Raw genomic sequence first — 15766 nt, forward strand, 5'->3', positions numbered from 1 at the left:
ATTTAGTACTAACCAGTGCCAAAGTAGGAAAGCAAAATCAGTTTGGAAGGGGTGGCATGTGGAATCTTACAAAGAAATCATTTCCAGATCAGCTGCAATCTATTAGTAAAAATCTATTTTAAAAAGGCAACACTTAATTATGTGAAATTCAGAAACTTTAAAATGAAATTAGACAACAACAAATGTTGGATGCCCAATAAACTGAAGCGATGTACTCATGTTTATTAAACTAAAGTGTAACTACAGTGTCTTTAGTTGTTTTACATAAGTTGTTCCAAGATGTCCAACACCAGATTCATTCTACTTCCCTTTCATGGCATGGGATTCTCCCACGACTCATCTCAGCAATGAAACCACTACTGTCCACTATTCTCTGCAAGCCGTAAGTCTAGCAGTCCTCCTTAGGGACCTACCCTAGTCAACACTCAATCCAGTACCAAGTTCTGTAATTCTTATCTCCTTAAATATGATTTCAATTCTGTCTTTCCATATATTGCAGATACTGGCCTCCTGGAATAGTCTCCTTACTACAACCCTCCTGCGTGTGCACTGTTTCTTCCAACTCATTCTCAACAGCCAGAGTGCATAGCAACTCACTACCAACTAAAGCTCTCCCAACAGCTCTGCACTGCACAAAGAGATATCACTCAATATTTAGCACTGATATAGCAAAGGCTTTAGCCAGACCTCTGCCCCAGATCTATCCTTCACCTTGGAGCTCTTTATTATTGTTCTGCACTCCACACAAAGGCCCAGGCCCTTTTAACATTTCTTTAATTTGCCAACACCTTTCTGTCATAGCTGTCAGCTGGCATATCCAGGAAGAAGGACTCTCAGCTGAAGAGCTGTCTCCATTAAAACGGTCTGTGGAACGTTTTCTTGACGGGTAACTGATGTAGGATGGCACAACCCACTGTGACTTATGCCAGCCCCCGGCAAGTGGGTGGTAAGGATAACTGATCAAGTCAGAAGGAGCAAGCCAGCATGGTCTCTGCTTTAGTTTCTGCCCCAGTGTCCCTCAACGATTGGATTGCAACCCATAGGTGAAACAAAACCTTTCTCCTCAAGTTGCTTTTCTTTTTAAATTTATTTTATGTGTATGACAGTTTTGCCTACACGTATGTCTATGCAACACATGTGTGCTTGGTGTCCACAGAGGCTTATAGATGCTAGTAGAGGAGTTCTCCTGGAACTACAGTTACAGACAGTTGTGAGTCACTTATAGGTGCTGGGAGTTGAACCAGAATCCTCTAGAAGAGCAGACACGCTTTTAACTGCTGACCCATCTCTCCAGTCCCTTCCCCAGGCTGTTTTGGACAGTGTTTTATCAGAGCAACAGAAACCAAAGTAGAGCAAATGCTTTGAAGTTCAAGTATTAAAAGTAAAACCAACCTCTTAGAGAAGAGGGCTATTCTGTTTTCACTCAGCTATAAATAAATACAGAAATTCTAATAAAAAGAAAACCAAGGGCTAGCAAAATGGCTCAATGGATAAAGGTGACAGCGGCCACAACTGATGATCTTAGTTTGCTCTCCAGGACAAATATGATGGAAGAAGAATCATGACTCCCTAAAGCTGTCCTCTGACCTCTCCACACGTGTCGTTGTAGTCATACATGTGTGCACTAAAATAAACAATGTTTAAAGGAAAAGATTTAGACCAACCCCCAGACAGCTAAGTAGTCTGGTTTATTTATTTATTTATTTTAAGATTTATTTATTTATTTATTATATATGAGTACACTGTAGCTGTCTTCAGACACACCAGAAGAGGGCATCAGATCCCATTACAGATGGTTGTGAGCCACCATGTGGTTGCTGGGATTTGAACTCATGACCTCTGGAAGAACAGTCAGTGCTCTTAACCACTGAGCCATCTCTCCAGCCCAGTAGTCTGGTTTAAATAGAGCAATCTATCAGTCTGCTCTTGAGAAAACTATACAGTAATACTCATCAAGCTAACCCACTAAAGTAAATCAATAAGATTAAGGAAAAACAAACAAATAAACCAACCAACCAACAACAACCAACCAACAACAACCAACCAACCAACCAACCAACCAACCAACCAACCAACCAAAGACAGTTTTGGTAATAGATAAGCTCCAAGTAGCGTTAGCCATTATTAAAGTATGAATTTAAAAAAAGATTTATTTTTTCTTTTCAGTTCTGTCTATGCATGTGTGGTTGCTTGTATGGGTATGTGAATGTATGTTCAGTGTCCTCTGGGGCCACTGGAACGCGGGTCCTCTGCAAAATCACACATGCTCATAAATGTTGAGCTATCTTTTCAGCCCCTCAGCTATGTGTTTTGTTCTGGGTGCTGTGGATCAAACGCGGGCCCTGGCATGCTAAGCATGAACTCCTCTACAGAGCTCTACATAATCTGAGCCTCTAAAACTGTTAGCCCTCTCTCTGTATGACAAAAATGGTAGCTACATTTCCCACTCTATAGGTAGCAGACATCACTGAAAAGTAAATTTCCTACACCTTTACAGATACAGAGGCAAGTAACAACCACAGGAGATACTTACACAACAGGAAACACTTTGGGAAACACAACACTGGCCTCTGCTAGATATTCATAAAGAATTCGTTGATCAAATTCATCTGTAGTATATTTTACCAATGTAGCCTGCCAAGATACAAAAAAAGGTAAACAATTTATACTGAAACTTTCTACTTTAATGAAGTGAAAACATCTTCTTTTCATGTTTGTAATATTTAAGGGCCTGCTAAGAGCAGACTGGAATAAAAAATTGAGGGGGAAAAACCCTCAAAAAGGAAAATCCTGCCAGGAGTAGTGGTACACATCTTTAATCTTACAACTTGGGAGGCAGAGGCAGGTGGATCTCTGGGAATTTTCAAGGCCAGCCTTGTCTACAGAGTTACAGGACAGCCAGGGATACATAGTGAAACCCTGCTTCAAAAATGAATGAATGAATGAGTAAATTGGGGGTGGAGGGAGTGTTCCCCTTACCAGAACAGTAAGAAGCAGTGCTTGGATCTTTGGGTCAGTAAGTACTTCTTCATCCAGCAGAACATTTGATTCAGACACTGAGACTTTCCGTAAATGTGGGTGCTGCTGCGGGGAGGAAATCCTTTGGGTCTCTGCAGTAGGATATGGATTAATGTACATAGTTATATTAAGAGAGTATATTTTACTCCATATATTTTAATGTTACATCTTAAAATCAAAGTTCTTTAAATAAACATCTTAATTATCAATATCACTATCATACAGAGCTGTTATGTATGCTGTAATGTAACAATCAGCTAGTGACTTGCAGAGCTGGTAACACACACACACACACACACACACACACACACACACACACACAGAATAAACTTTTTTTTTTTTTTTTGAGGTATGACCTCTCTATGTATCTCTGGCTGGCCTGGAACTGCCTATGTAGACCTGGCTATTCTTGAACTCATGGAGATCTTCCTGCCTTTTCAAGTGTAGCCCAGGCAGATCTCAAGTATGTGATCCTCCTGCTTCTGCCCCTTCAGCACGTTCCACTGGCATTTACCACAATAACTGGCCGATTTCTTTTCCTGCCAACTTAAGAGCTAGAGAGAGTAGAGCAAGAGTATACATTTCTGTATTGTACCCTAAAGCCCCTAAGGCCTGGATGGCAGTAAATGTTCCTCACAGTTTGCAACGATCTTCATTACTAATCAGCTTTGTTTCTCACCCATTTCATAATCAGTTTCCGCCACTCTTCTCATTTTCGGGGGTGTTGTAATCCCTGATTCCATTTCTTGTCTTTTAGGAGCCTTTGTATCTGATATCAAGTGATCAAAACTTTTTCTTGTTCCTATAAACAAAAGTTACAGAATATTAAAGTTTATTAACCACAGTGTCTACAAATAGCAATATTCTAATCATTTAAGCTTTTAGTTCTGAGTACAAGCTGAGACATCCCTTGAGCAAAATTTCTTAGCATTATTCTCCATTTCCTTTTTAAGGGGTCTGGCCCCACAGCTTTCCAGAAAAGGAGGATCTTTACTGGCCTAAAGAGGAACTGTAGGTTATATTCACTATCCCAAGAATATAAACTAGACTCCACCAAGAAGAACAAGTATCCATAACAAATACAAGGACTAGATTTTGATCAGTGCAAAGTATAGAAGAACTTAAATGGCCACTTTAAGTAAGGAAATTGAGTTGGTTATCAAGAAATAGTCACTAACAGATGAGCAATCTCCAAATACAGGTAAAAATTAAAGTATGACTTTAAGTTGTAAAGATATGCATGCTCAGAAATACTAAAAATCACACAAGGAAATACTTCAAAAGGGCAACAAATGGTCCCATCTCACACTTGGCTTTGAGTGCATACCCAATCTTGTATACTGGTATTTAAACGTCTTTCTCTTATTTAAGTAGAAGTATTTTTAGAGATTATTCAGAATTTATCTATCTTTGCTCAGAGAATGTCTCTTGTAGCAGTTCTAAAAAACAACCTGGGGCTGAGTATGTAGCTCGGTGGAGAACTTGCTAGTGAGTTAAGTTCCCTGTATTTGTTTGTTTTAGTTTTAATTTAATTTTTCTTACTTACTTTACTTCCCATTCACTGCCCCCCTCTCGGTCACCCCCTCCCACAATCCTTTCCCTAGCTCCCCTCCCCTTCTCCTTTGAGCAAATACGGACCCCCTGGGTAACTCCCACCCTGGCACTTCAAGTCTCTGTTAGGCTAGATGCTTCCTCTCCCACTAGGCCAGATGGAGCAGTCCAGCTAGAAGAACATATCCCACGTCCAGGCGACAGCTTTTGGGATAGCCCCCGTTCCAGTTGTTCAGGACCCACATCAAGGTCAAGCTGCACATCTGCTACATATGAGTGGGGAGGCCTAGGTCCAGCCTGTGTATACTCTTTGGTTGGTGGTTCAGACTCTGAGAGTCCGAAGGGACCAAGTCAGTTGACTCTGTTGGTCTTCTTGAGGAGTTCCTATACCCTGGTTTAATGATCAGGAGCACACGCATGGGAAAAGGGAAAAGTCTGCGTATCTTAAATGAATTCATTCTTCTTCCTCTTCTTTTTTTTTTTTTTTTTTTGGTTTTTTGAGACAGGGTTTCTCTGTGTAGTTCTGGCTGTCCTGGAACTCAGTCTGTAGAACAGGCTGGCCTCAAACTCAGAAATCCACCTGTCTCTGCCTCCCAAGTGCTGGGATTAAAGGCGTGCGCCACCACCGCCCGGCAAATGAATTCATTCTTAAAGCCAGAATTGAAGCCAATATTACAAGATCTGACACTTGATATTTGAGAGTACAGTGTTCTGTTGTCCTCACACACCAAGACTAATGAATGATCACAAATCACAAATATCAAGGCCAAAGAAATCTACACCCACGCCAGTCTCTTCCTTTCATGCAAATGTAAGAAGCCATGAGTGGTTGAGTGGTTAGCCTGTAGTCACATTGCTAAGGATCCTGTACTGACCAGGCTGAAAATTCCAGTTCCCTGAAACCCACTAGTGCTTTCTATGTGCTTAGAGGTAGGCTGCACACTATTGATCTTGTCCTACCATCCCTTCACTTGTACTTTGTCATCTCCTCTTCCTACAGCATAGTTATCTAACGCTTCAAATACTCATCAGTTTGCTTGTTTGATTTTTGAGACAGTCACTCTACTATGTAGCTCTGGGTGTCTTTGAACTCACAGAGATCCACCCGCCACTGGGCATGCCTCATCACATATAGTTCACTGATAGGTTCTTTAAGATGAATACACTCAAAACTCTCCTCCCAGCTTGGAAATAAATGTAGGTGTGCACTGCTGCTCCCCACAGTCGCCCTAAGTGAAAGAGCACAGCAGCCCTCCTGCTCTTTAGTGCTCACCGGTCTCTGCTGACCATCTGTGGTGGTTTGAATATGCTTTGCCCAGGGAGTGGCACTCTTATGGGTGTGACTTTGTTGGAGTGGGTGTGGCCTTGTTAGAGGAAGTATGTCACTGTAGGGGTGGGCTTTGAAACCCTCCTCCTAGCTGCCTGGAGGTCAGTCTTCAACACTCTGGGTTGCTTTCTTCTAGATATGTAGCTAGTAGGAGAGAACAATAGTTCCAGCCCAGCCAGGGAAGTGCTATTTAACATAATTTAATTTACCAATGGGGTCCACTATTTAGCCTGGGCTGGCCTGAAACACATTATGTGGCCCAGGCTGGCCTCTAACTTGCCTTTACCTCATGAGAATCATTGGCAGCACTATCACAACCTGATTGACAGTTTTTGAAGCCAGAAACCCATGACATCTTTTATAATCTTCTCTCTTTCCACCCGGTCCATCACTCCTTGCTGTTCACTCTCCTTTGGAAACACACCTCACACAGAGCTCCTGCTTTACTGTGCAATGGCTCTGGGTTTTCCCCTTAGACGGCCAAATCGATCTCGTAAATAGTCCCCTTAAAAAAGAATTTTCTCTACATTGCTGTCAGGAAAATGTGCCCAAAAAAGTAAAAACTGCATATTGTTCCTTCCTTAATGAAGATCTCTGTTGGATATGATAAATCTTTGCTGTTGTTTTGAGATGGGATCTCTCCATGTACCCCTGGCTATCCTGGCACTCACTGCATAGACCAGGCTGCCCTCCTAGAGATGCGCCTGCCTCTGCCTCCACTGCTACCAGAGAGCGGCTGGGACTGCAGCTGAGCCACCGACCAGTCAGTAGTCCTTCACAGCCACACTGTGCTTCTCCAGACTCGCTTCCCACCCGGCTGCTACAATGCTCTGACCCACTGCCAACTGCCCCCACTCTCTCCCCTCAACATGCTTCCTCTCTTGCACGCATGCCTTTCCTTATCCTGTGTCCACCTGGCTAGCATGTTCTAAATTTTTAAGATCTGGCTCAAATATTACCTCTTAATCTCCTACGAGCCTCAGTCATGTCAAACATCATTGCTTTAATGTCACCTGCCATACACTGTTGCTGTCAGCTAATTTTAAGTCATGATAATCCACCAAAGGATAACCCCTCTCTGAAGGGCAGAGACCTTATTTTTTCTACTTAAAACACGTTTTGAAGTCTTTCAATACTGCATTTTCTCTGAGGTTAGTTTTTCACTTACAACTTCTTTGGCATGAAAGTTCATCATTGTAAAACACAAAGTAACCAGGAAACGCCTAGGAATTATTGATGACACAGGATTAACAGAAGGGAACTCAAACAGAAGAGAGGTCACAGAGCAAACTGAACAGATCTGTAACAAGGACTGGCATTTGTTATTTCTCCTTTCAACATTTCTGCTCACTGATTTCCTTAGGAGCAAACATGTTCATAATACTATCTCAAGATGCTAAGTATGTTTGTGTGGGTAACCGAGACCTACACTCATTACTTATCACTGGTCAGACACCAACAGAGCTGAGTAACAATCAAAGCAGCAGCCAACAGACGGCAAACAAGCACTGGCTCACATTTGTTCTGTGGGTCAGTGAATGTTCTCTTTGAGGAACTCACTTATCAGTTACTGGACATGACAGCCTTAGCACTGTGCAAGCCTTTCTCATAGGAATATTGAGAGAACTAAGCAATGGTAACTATCAAGAATCATTATCTTGGGCCGACAAGATGGCTCAGGGGTAAAAGCACTTGCATTGTGGCCTGACAACCTGAGTCCAATGCCCAGAACTCACACAAAGGTGGAAAGAAAGAACTGACAGCTCTAAGCTGGCCTCCAATCCCCACCTGTCTGCATGCACACACACAGATAAGAATTTCTTTTTTTAAAAAAAATATTTATTTATTTATTATATATGAATTCACTGTAGCTGTCATCAGGCACACCAGAAGAGGGCATCCAATCTCATTACAGATGGTTGTGAGCCACCATGTGGTTGCTGGGATTTGAACTCAGGACCTCTGGAAGAGCAGTCAGTGCTCTTAACCACTGAGCCATCTCTCCAGCCCCCCAGATAAGAATTTCTAAAAGGAATATCGTCTTATAGTGATTAAAAAATACCTTGTGTTTTTTTTTTTTTTTTTTTGGTTTTTCGAGACAGGGTTTCTCTGTATAGCCCGGGCTGTCCTGGAACTCACTCTGTAGACCAGGCTGGCCTCGAACTCAGAAATCCGCCTGCCTCTGCCTCCCGAGTGCTGGGATTAAAGGCGTGCGCCACCACCGCCCGGCATACCTTGTGTTTTTGTTGTTTCAAAGATTATGTGGTCCCAGATTTCAGTGGTCCATTCTGCTTTCGAATGGTATTTTAGGGACGTCACATTTCAGCCCACTAACACAGCACTGCTTCCTTTCTTTTCCTCTAAATATCTAATGACTCTGATCACTACCACCTACTGCTCCCAAATCAAAAGCCACAGTACTTGAAAATAGAAATTAAAAACAAATAAATAAAAACCAAATCAAACCCAAAGCCATTCCAAAGTCTCACTCTCATTTCTCTGGCTGAAGATAAGGCTGGACCAAACTCATCTATCAAAATCAAACTTCCTTAGAAAAGCTACACAAGGGCTGGAGAGACGGCTCAGTGAGGAAGAACACTTCTACTCTTCCAGAGGCCGTGGCATCAGTTCCCAGGAAGCACAGGAAGCTCACAAATGTCTGTAACTTCAGTTCTAAGGGATACAATGCCCTTCTGGCAGCCATGAGCACCAGGTACACATGTGGTATACATCCATACAAATGCAGGCAAAACATTCACACACACAAAATTAAAAGAAATTTAAAAGTCACAAAATATTTTGCTTTACATTAAAACAGTAAATGTTGGCAATCTATATAGTTTGAAATAATTTTCCAAGAGGGAAAGTAACTAACCATTTTACACAGTAACAATAATGTACAAATTTATACAAAATAAAGATAAACTAACCAAGCAATTTTTTGGTGTTGGCCTGAGAAGGCTGTCCCATGTCCAAGCTCATGGATTTCCTGGCTCGAGGACTGGTCTGGCCTACAGCTGGGTAGGTGGCTGCAAGGTATCCTTCTGAACCTTTGGGAGGGGACCATGGCTGGTTCTCCTTTAGTGTCCTGAAAAAGTTAAACAATTTAGAAGAATTAATTAACAGTCAGAAGACCAACAGGTGTGCACACCTCAGTCAATCAGTTTCTGCAGCACTGGGATTGAACTCAGGGCCTCTGCACACCAGAGAAAAATCCTCTATCAGCTGAGCTACATCTTCAGCTCCTATTTTGTTTGTCTTTGAACAGGGTCTTAGGTAGCTGAGGCTGGCCTCAACTCAACATATAGCTAAGGAGTCTCCTGTTTCCACCTCATGAAGTGTTGGGACTACAGGCATTTGCTACCACACATTGCTCCAAACTTTTTAATTTGACAAGAAAAGAGTACATATTTTTACTGAATGTTTTTAATAAAGGTATTTGAACATGCCTAAATATGCTATTATATTATTATGCTTATATTACCTACATATTTGCCATTTATTGTGGTGAGAACACTTAACATCCATTATCTTAGCACTTTTCAAATATAGATAAATACACTATCATTAACTGATGCTGAATAATAGATCTCTTGAACTTATTGCACTGAATTTTATAATCAGGGAAAATAAGTCTAAGTAGGCAATTACATAACTGAATTATTTAAAAACTGATAAAAGCCAGGCAGTGGTGGCGCATGCCTTTAATCCCAGCACTTGGGATGCAGAGGCAGGTGGATTTCTGAGTTCGAGGCCAGCCTGGTCTACAGAGTGAGCTCCAGGACAGCCCGGACTACACAGAGAAACCCTGTCTCGAAAAACCAAAAAAAAACAAAAACAAAAACTGATAAAATTAAGTTTGAGAATTGAGCTTTCCTGAATACAGGCAACTACGTTACTTTTTCCTTTCCATAACCAAAAGGGTCAAAGAAATAAAATCATGGCAATGGCTGAAGAGTAAGGCTGCTGAGCACTGTGTTTATTAGGAAAACCTGCATAAACTGTTGCAGTTTCAGTCAAGTCCTTGGGGAGGAGTCTTTTTACTATAAAAAAGCAAGATATTAGTTAGTTTAATGTCATAATTTCTCAAAGATTACTTTCTTATGTTCAACACTGTATCAAACCTTAAAAATGTTTGTTTAATTCACATTACAGAATAATACCCCAAAGATGGCATTTTAATGTAACTTCATGTTATATTGGGGAAAAATCTACATAAAGCCATGCATAACAGTAGTCATAATTCTATGATTCTATCATACCTACACTACAGAAGCTGGGCATAGTGGTGAATGCCTTTAATCCCAGCACTTGGTGGGGGCTGATCTCTCTGAGTTCAAGGTCTGTCTACTTTACATAGTGAGTTCCAGACCAGCCCGAGACATATAGAGCTTATTTCAAAGCAATAACAATAAAACTACACTACAGAAAGGTTTTTAATGTTAACGGCATTAATAAACAGTTCCTGTAAATGTTTTTTTACCAATCTACATCACTTGTTGTTGTTTTTTAAAATATTATTTACTCTATGTGTATGAGTGTCTTGCCTGCATGTATGTATATGTACAATGTTGTCTGGTGTCCAAGGTAGTCAAAAGAGAATGTCAGATCCTCTGGAATCTAAGCTACAGATGGCTATGGGCAATCATGTCAGTGTTGGGAACTGAGAGAACCCGAGATCTCTGTAAGAATACAAGTGTTTTTACCCACTCAGCAGATCCTTCTGGCCACTCTTAGTTCTTATCATCAGGGATGCAATGGTGCTTGTATTTCATGATAGATTTTTCCTCAGGTCCTTTTCTGCAACTAAACTTTTTGTGTGTAAAGAGGTGAACTAATGATAGTATCAGAGCAGACTAGAATAACTTTAATACTGCCTATATAAAATACATGCGCCTGTCAAGTAAACTTGGAGAGCTACACTTGCTAGACCAACTGGAGCTACCACTCTGCTCCCTTCTAGAGCCCTCTACTGCTGGTCTCCATCACATGGACACTAAAGCCTGCCTACAGCTATATAATTATGAGACTGTGTCCACTTACCTATAGCTGGGGTCACCATGATGAATGGGATATGTATCCATAGGAACATTTTCCATTGAAATATCAGTAAGAAGAAGGGACTTCCTATGCTTGAGGCTACAGCGACTTCGAACCTCTTCAGACACTGTGAGTAGAGCTAACAGAAAAAGGAAAAGCTGATAAAACAGGCTTCATTTCTTCCAAACTTAGGCTATTACCATTACTATGTACTATTTTTATGTACATAAAAAGCCCCGGAGAGTGAGAGGATGATGTGTTAAACACGTAGGACAGACTTATCCTCCAGAGTTTACAGACTGCTTTGGAAGACTGCATACACATAAAATGAAGCAATTTGATAAACATCTTACTTTCTCAAGAACTTGATTGCATATCTGCTTTCAATAATCACAAAAATTAGGCAGGGCATAGATCTGAAATGCACTAATAAAATATTTTGGGATATAAAATGGCTTGTTCAAGGTTGCATGCTTAAAATCAAACAAGCTGGCAAAACCAGAGATTCGCTAAAGTGAGAATGGGCATCTTCCATCAAACCATACCTCAAACTGCATTCTGTGAATAGAATACAGTAGAGAAATGTCAGAGAAGACATACGAAAGCCAGCCGTTTAGTAAAATAGTGGGAACTGGACAGGCACCCCAGGTAAAAGAATTAATAATGAAGAGGCAGAAGCCCTGTAGGAGACTGGAGTGGAGACAGCAGTAGACTGGTGTGAAGCATCGTGTCCATTTTGAGAGGCTATAACAAGTGATGCTTATGAAATTTCCAGAGGACAAAAAGAAGGCTACAATAGTCTGCCGTGATGGGCTGAGGTGATTTGATATTACTACATTTCAGATTCCAGTGCAAATTCTTTTATAATGAAAACTATTTTGGTAAAACCTTTACAACTTCAAATACCAAAGGCCTGAACTGTGAATATTCTACTAGACTAACGACTAGTTGCAAAGGCCCACAAATGGCAAGGGGTCATGTGGAGATTCTACGACAGTGAGAGCCAGGCAAGGGGTCATGCGGAGATTCTACGTCAGTGAGAGCCAGGCAAGGGGTCATGTGGAGATTCTATGACACTGAGAGCCAGGCAAGGGGTCATGTGGAGATTCTATGACACTGAGAGCCAGGCAAGGGGTCATGTGGAGATTCTACGACAATGAGAGCCAGGCGGATTTTGTCAATTTTGTGCGTTTACCTGCTAAGTAAGCCACACTCTGTGTATTCACCTCAAATTTGTCACAATTTCTATGTTTGTTAACGAGAGTTAGTAGTGTATGCAAAATTCTGACTGTTCTTGCGACAATGACAGGTGAAGGATGCCTGTACCCTATAAAAAGAAAACAAAAACAAATAACCAGTTAATTAGTCCAGGAACAACTGTTTGAGCTCTTATGCTGTGACAAGTAACTCTACAAGAAAAAGAAAATTCCTGCCACCCAAGAATAGCCATTTGTGAAGGTAAAACATAAAAATGTGAAGTTAATTATACATAAGATTAAGTACCCCACAATGTGTAGAGAGAATGTTCCCTGAAACCCTAAAGGAGAAAGCATTAGGAAAGAAAGTGCATTCTTGATTTTCCTTCCTAAAGAAGCATAGAGGTTAGAAATAAATACAAACAAAACTGAGCATTCAAGTTCCCCTTGAGACTTCATCTGAAGTAAGGGTGCTAATACTTAAACAGTGTTTCTCCTTTGGGGCTACAGCAATGACTCAGAAGTTAAGGATCAGGGTTTGGTTCCCACAGAGGGGTTCACAACTGCCTACACCTCTAGTTCCAGGGGATCTAGTGTGTCTTCTGGCCATCTCAGGTAACAAGTACACAGGTACTACTCATATACACACAGGCAAACCACTCATACACAGAAAATAAAATAAATACATATTTAAAAATTATTTTTTCATTTGTTCTTTCTTTTTTGTTTTTCTTTTTTCTTTTTTTTTTCCTGATTTTTTTTAGACAGTGTCTCACTATGAAGCTAAGGATGACCTTGAACGCACAGAGATCTACCTGCCTCTGCCTCCCAAGTGCTGAGATTAAAGGTAGGTACCATCATGCCTAGCTTAACATTATTTACTTATTTTATAAATAAGCACTTTCATAAAGCATGGCTCTGGAGCTCTGAAGCCGGCAATGAGCAGTTAAAACTGGGTAGAAGAGCACCAGGTCTGTCTATTGGAGATGGTTAGCTATAGAAACAGCAATGATCTTTGGCAATGCTGGAAACCGAACCCAAGTGTTCTACAACTGAGCTTATCCCTAGGCCTTCTGGATTCTGAACGTTGTACACTAACATTCGTGATACACACCCTGAAATGGCATCATGTGCGGTGTTCTAGTAACACAGCAATGAAGTCTTGGGAGGTTTACTATTAACTACTTTGTTCTTTAAGGTCTGATATATAAACTAGGTTCTAGTTAAATACTAATTGAAACAACTTGTACAAATACGGTTTTCATTTTAAAGTAAAACATACGTGCTAGATTACAGCAATTTATCTCAAGTAATCAATTCTTCTTAGTTACTTTTGGCTTCTAGATACAATTTCACAAAACATTCTAACAAAAAGCTTCTTTACCTTTTAAGAGGTGTCCAACTAGTGCAAAGTTAAAATTAGAGTTGAAGTTGAGTCCGACAAAGTGATCCATTTGCTTGCAGTGCCATTCCAGAGGATTCCGGATTGCCATAAATACTTCTTCTGGACTCTATTAAAAACAATCAGGAGTTAGATAGTTGGTGGAGTTCACACAGAAATTTCCCTTTTCATTTTTCAGTACTAGAACCCCAAGTCTACTTTATATTCTTGGCTCAGATTTTTTTTGTTTTTTTTTTCGAGACAGGGTTTCTCCGTGTAGCCCGGGCTGTCCTGGAACTCACTCTGTAGATCAGGCTGGCCTTGAACTCAAAAATCCGCCTGCTTCTGCCTCCCAAGTGCTGGGATTAAAGGTGTGCGCCACCACCGCCCGGCAGGCTCAGATATTTTTGTTTAAAAACTCACTTTCTTACTTATGTTCAACAGCTCTGACATGCTAAATAATTCTTTCAGTTTCAGAGAAATTATTTTTAGATAACAGACACCCCTATAAGAACATTTAAGCTATTATAAATTAACTGGTGTAAGACAGTAAACAAGATAAATAATAAGATAGTGGATAACTCAAATTGCTTTAATTTCCAACATGATAGTGTGTATGTGTATGTATGTTGGGGTCAGGGGGTCCTGGGGATTGAACTCAGGGTCTTATGCATGCTAGGCAAGTACTCTTACCCCTGAGCTATATCTGCAACCCTAAAATACACAATTTAGAATAATTGTTTTGGCCTTTGGAAATGGGATCTCATCTATCCCAGGCTGGCCTTCAACCTGCTATGTAGCAAAGGCTGGCTAACTCCTGATTCTCTGTCTATACCTCTCATGTGCTAAGATTACAGCCATTAACCAAATGCCCAGCTACATTTGTCTGCTGGTATCCAGCTCCTATAGGGACTCCGCATTATGTTGCCTCTGCTTCAGCCTGTCGAGGAGTAGAACCTAGAGGTAAGCACTACTACTCTAGCTCTGCCATCCTAGAGAATAGTCTGATGATTTTAATAAACTCTATTAACTCTGATTAAAAGAAAGAAAATGCTCTTCAGATTATATATTTTATTTGTAAATCCTCTTAATATACAAATAGCCAATAGCTAGCCATCACTTGCAACTACCATTATCTCAATCAACCCCACAACAGAGCATGAAGTTAGTACAGAAGGGGCTAGCTCAGAACCAGACATATTCCAGTAACTTCTTTACTCCTTTCCATTCTGTGAACAGAGGTCTGACTGATAAACTTCAAGGGATCTTCTACCTATAATTTAGTTTCACACTTCCTAGACTTCCAGCTGTTTTGGGTCTATATCACATTATACACACTGAGCAAGCACTTTAGGGGCGGGAGAGATGGCACAGTAGTTAAGAACACTTGCTGCTCTTACAGAGGACCTGAGAACACTTCCCTGAACTCCTATAAGGTCAGTTCACAATCACCTGTAATTCCAGTTCCAGATGATTTTCTTCTAACCTCAGGGCTCACATGTGATACACATGATATACATGTAGGGAAACATTCTATACAACAAACAAACAAACAAACAAACAAACACTCTAGACCAGGTATCTTCACACTCAGGCAATGTTTTGTTTCCACATAGCTCAGTTCATTTCAAAATAATTTTGAATGCATGCACATGTGTACACACATTTTCTTCAAAAGAACATTCTCTTTTCTCTAAAGCTGTTTCCGTTTTTCTCCAAAACAAAAGACATATACTTTTGCATTGGCTTTGAAATAACAGTTTTCATTTACTTAGCACACATGTGCCTCCACTATGTGAGGCCTGGGAACTGAACGTGGGGCGTCAGGCTAGGTACTAAGTGCCTCTGCTTGCTAAGCCATATCGCTAGCCTAATTCTGTGCTGCTTTATCTTATCCTCTACACTCTGAACCAAAATCCAACCCCCACCTACACTGATCAATGTGAAGGGGGCTGCAAATGGTATACTTTAAAGTGAGACTTGGCAAATGGGGGGGCAGTAGAATTAAATATTAAAAAATTGTCTGTAGATTCTCCATCTCCTTACATGTTACTAATTGTACAGATTTTTCTTCAAGTACAAGTTCAATAAAAATAATTTTTCTTATTGAATAACTGAAAAAATAGCCATGCGTGTGCATGCCCCCCACCCCACAGTGTTATAAATAAAAATAAACCAGGATGAAGAATGTTACTAAACAATGATGATAACTAGTAATAAATGCACAGGGCCTGGTGTGGTAGCTGTTATTCT

The 15766-nt window shown here is 40.6% G+C and overlaps 1 protein-coding gene across 2 annotated transcripts in view; it reads right to left on the reverse strand.

Annotated features, from left to right (window-relative positions):
* The window catches only part of Nf1 (neurofibromin 1), a 244273-nt gene that overhangs the window by 10023 nt on the left and 218484 nt on the right, over positions 1-15766 (reverse strand). For both annotated transcript variants that reach the window (XM_028759210.1, XM_028759209.1), the window contains 7 exons: positions 13517-13643; positions 12132-12263; positions 10940-11075; positions 8827-8984; positions 3698-3820; positions 2980-3110; positions 2534-2634 (listed from right to left, as the gene is read on the reverse strand). In XM_028759210.1, the coding sequence (XP_028615043.1) occupies positions 2534-2634; positions 2980-3110; positions 3698-3820; positions 8827-8984; positions 10940-11075; positions 12132-12263; positions 13517-13643 (908 nt within the window). The remainder of the gene's footprint in view (positions 1-2533; positions 2635-2979; positions 3111-3697; positions 3821-8826; positions 8985-10939; positions 11076-12131; positions 12264-13516; positions 13644-15766) is intronic.

Source organism: Grammomys surdaster, unplaced genomic scaffold, assembly GCF_004785775.1.
Source record: "Grammomys surdaster isolate TR1022 unplaced genomic scaffold, NIH_TR_1.0 126278, whole genome shotgun sequence".
Lineage (NCBI taxonomy): Eukaryota > Metazoa > Chordata > Mammalia > Rodentia > Muridae > Grammomys > Grammomys surdaster.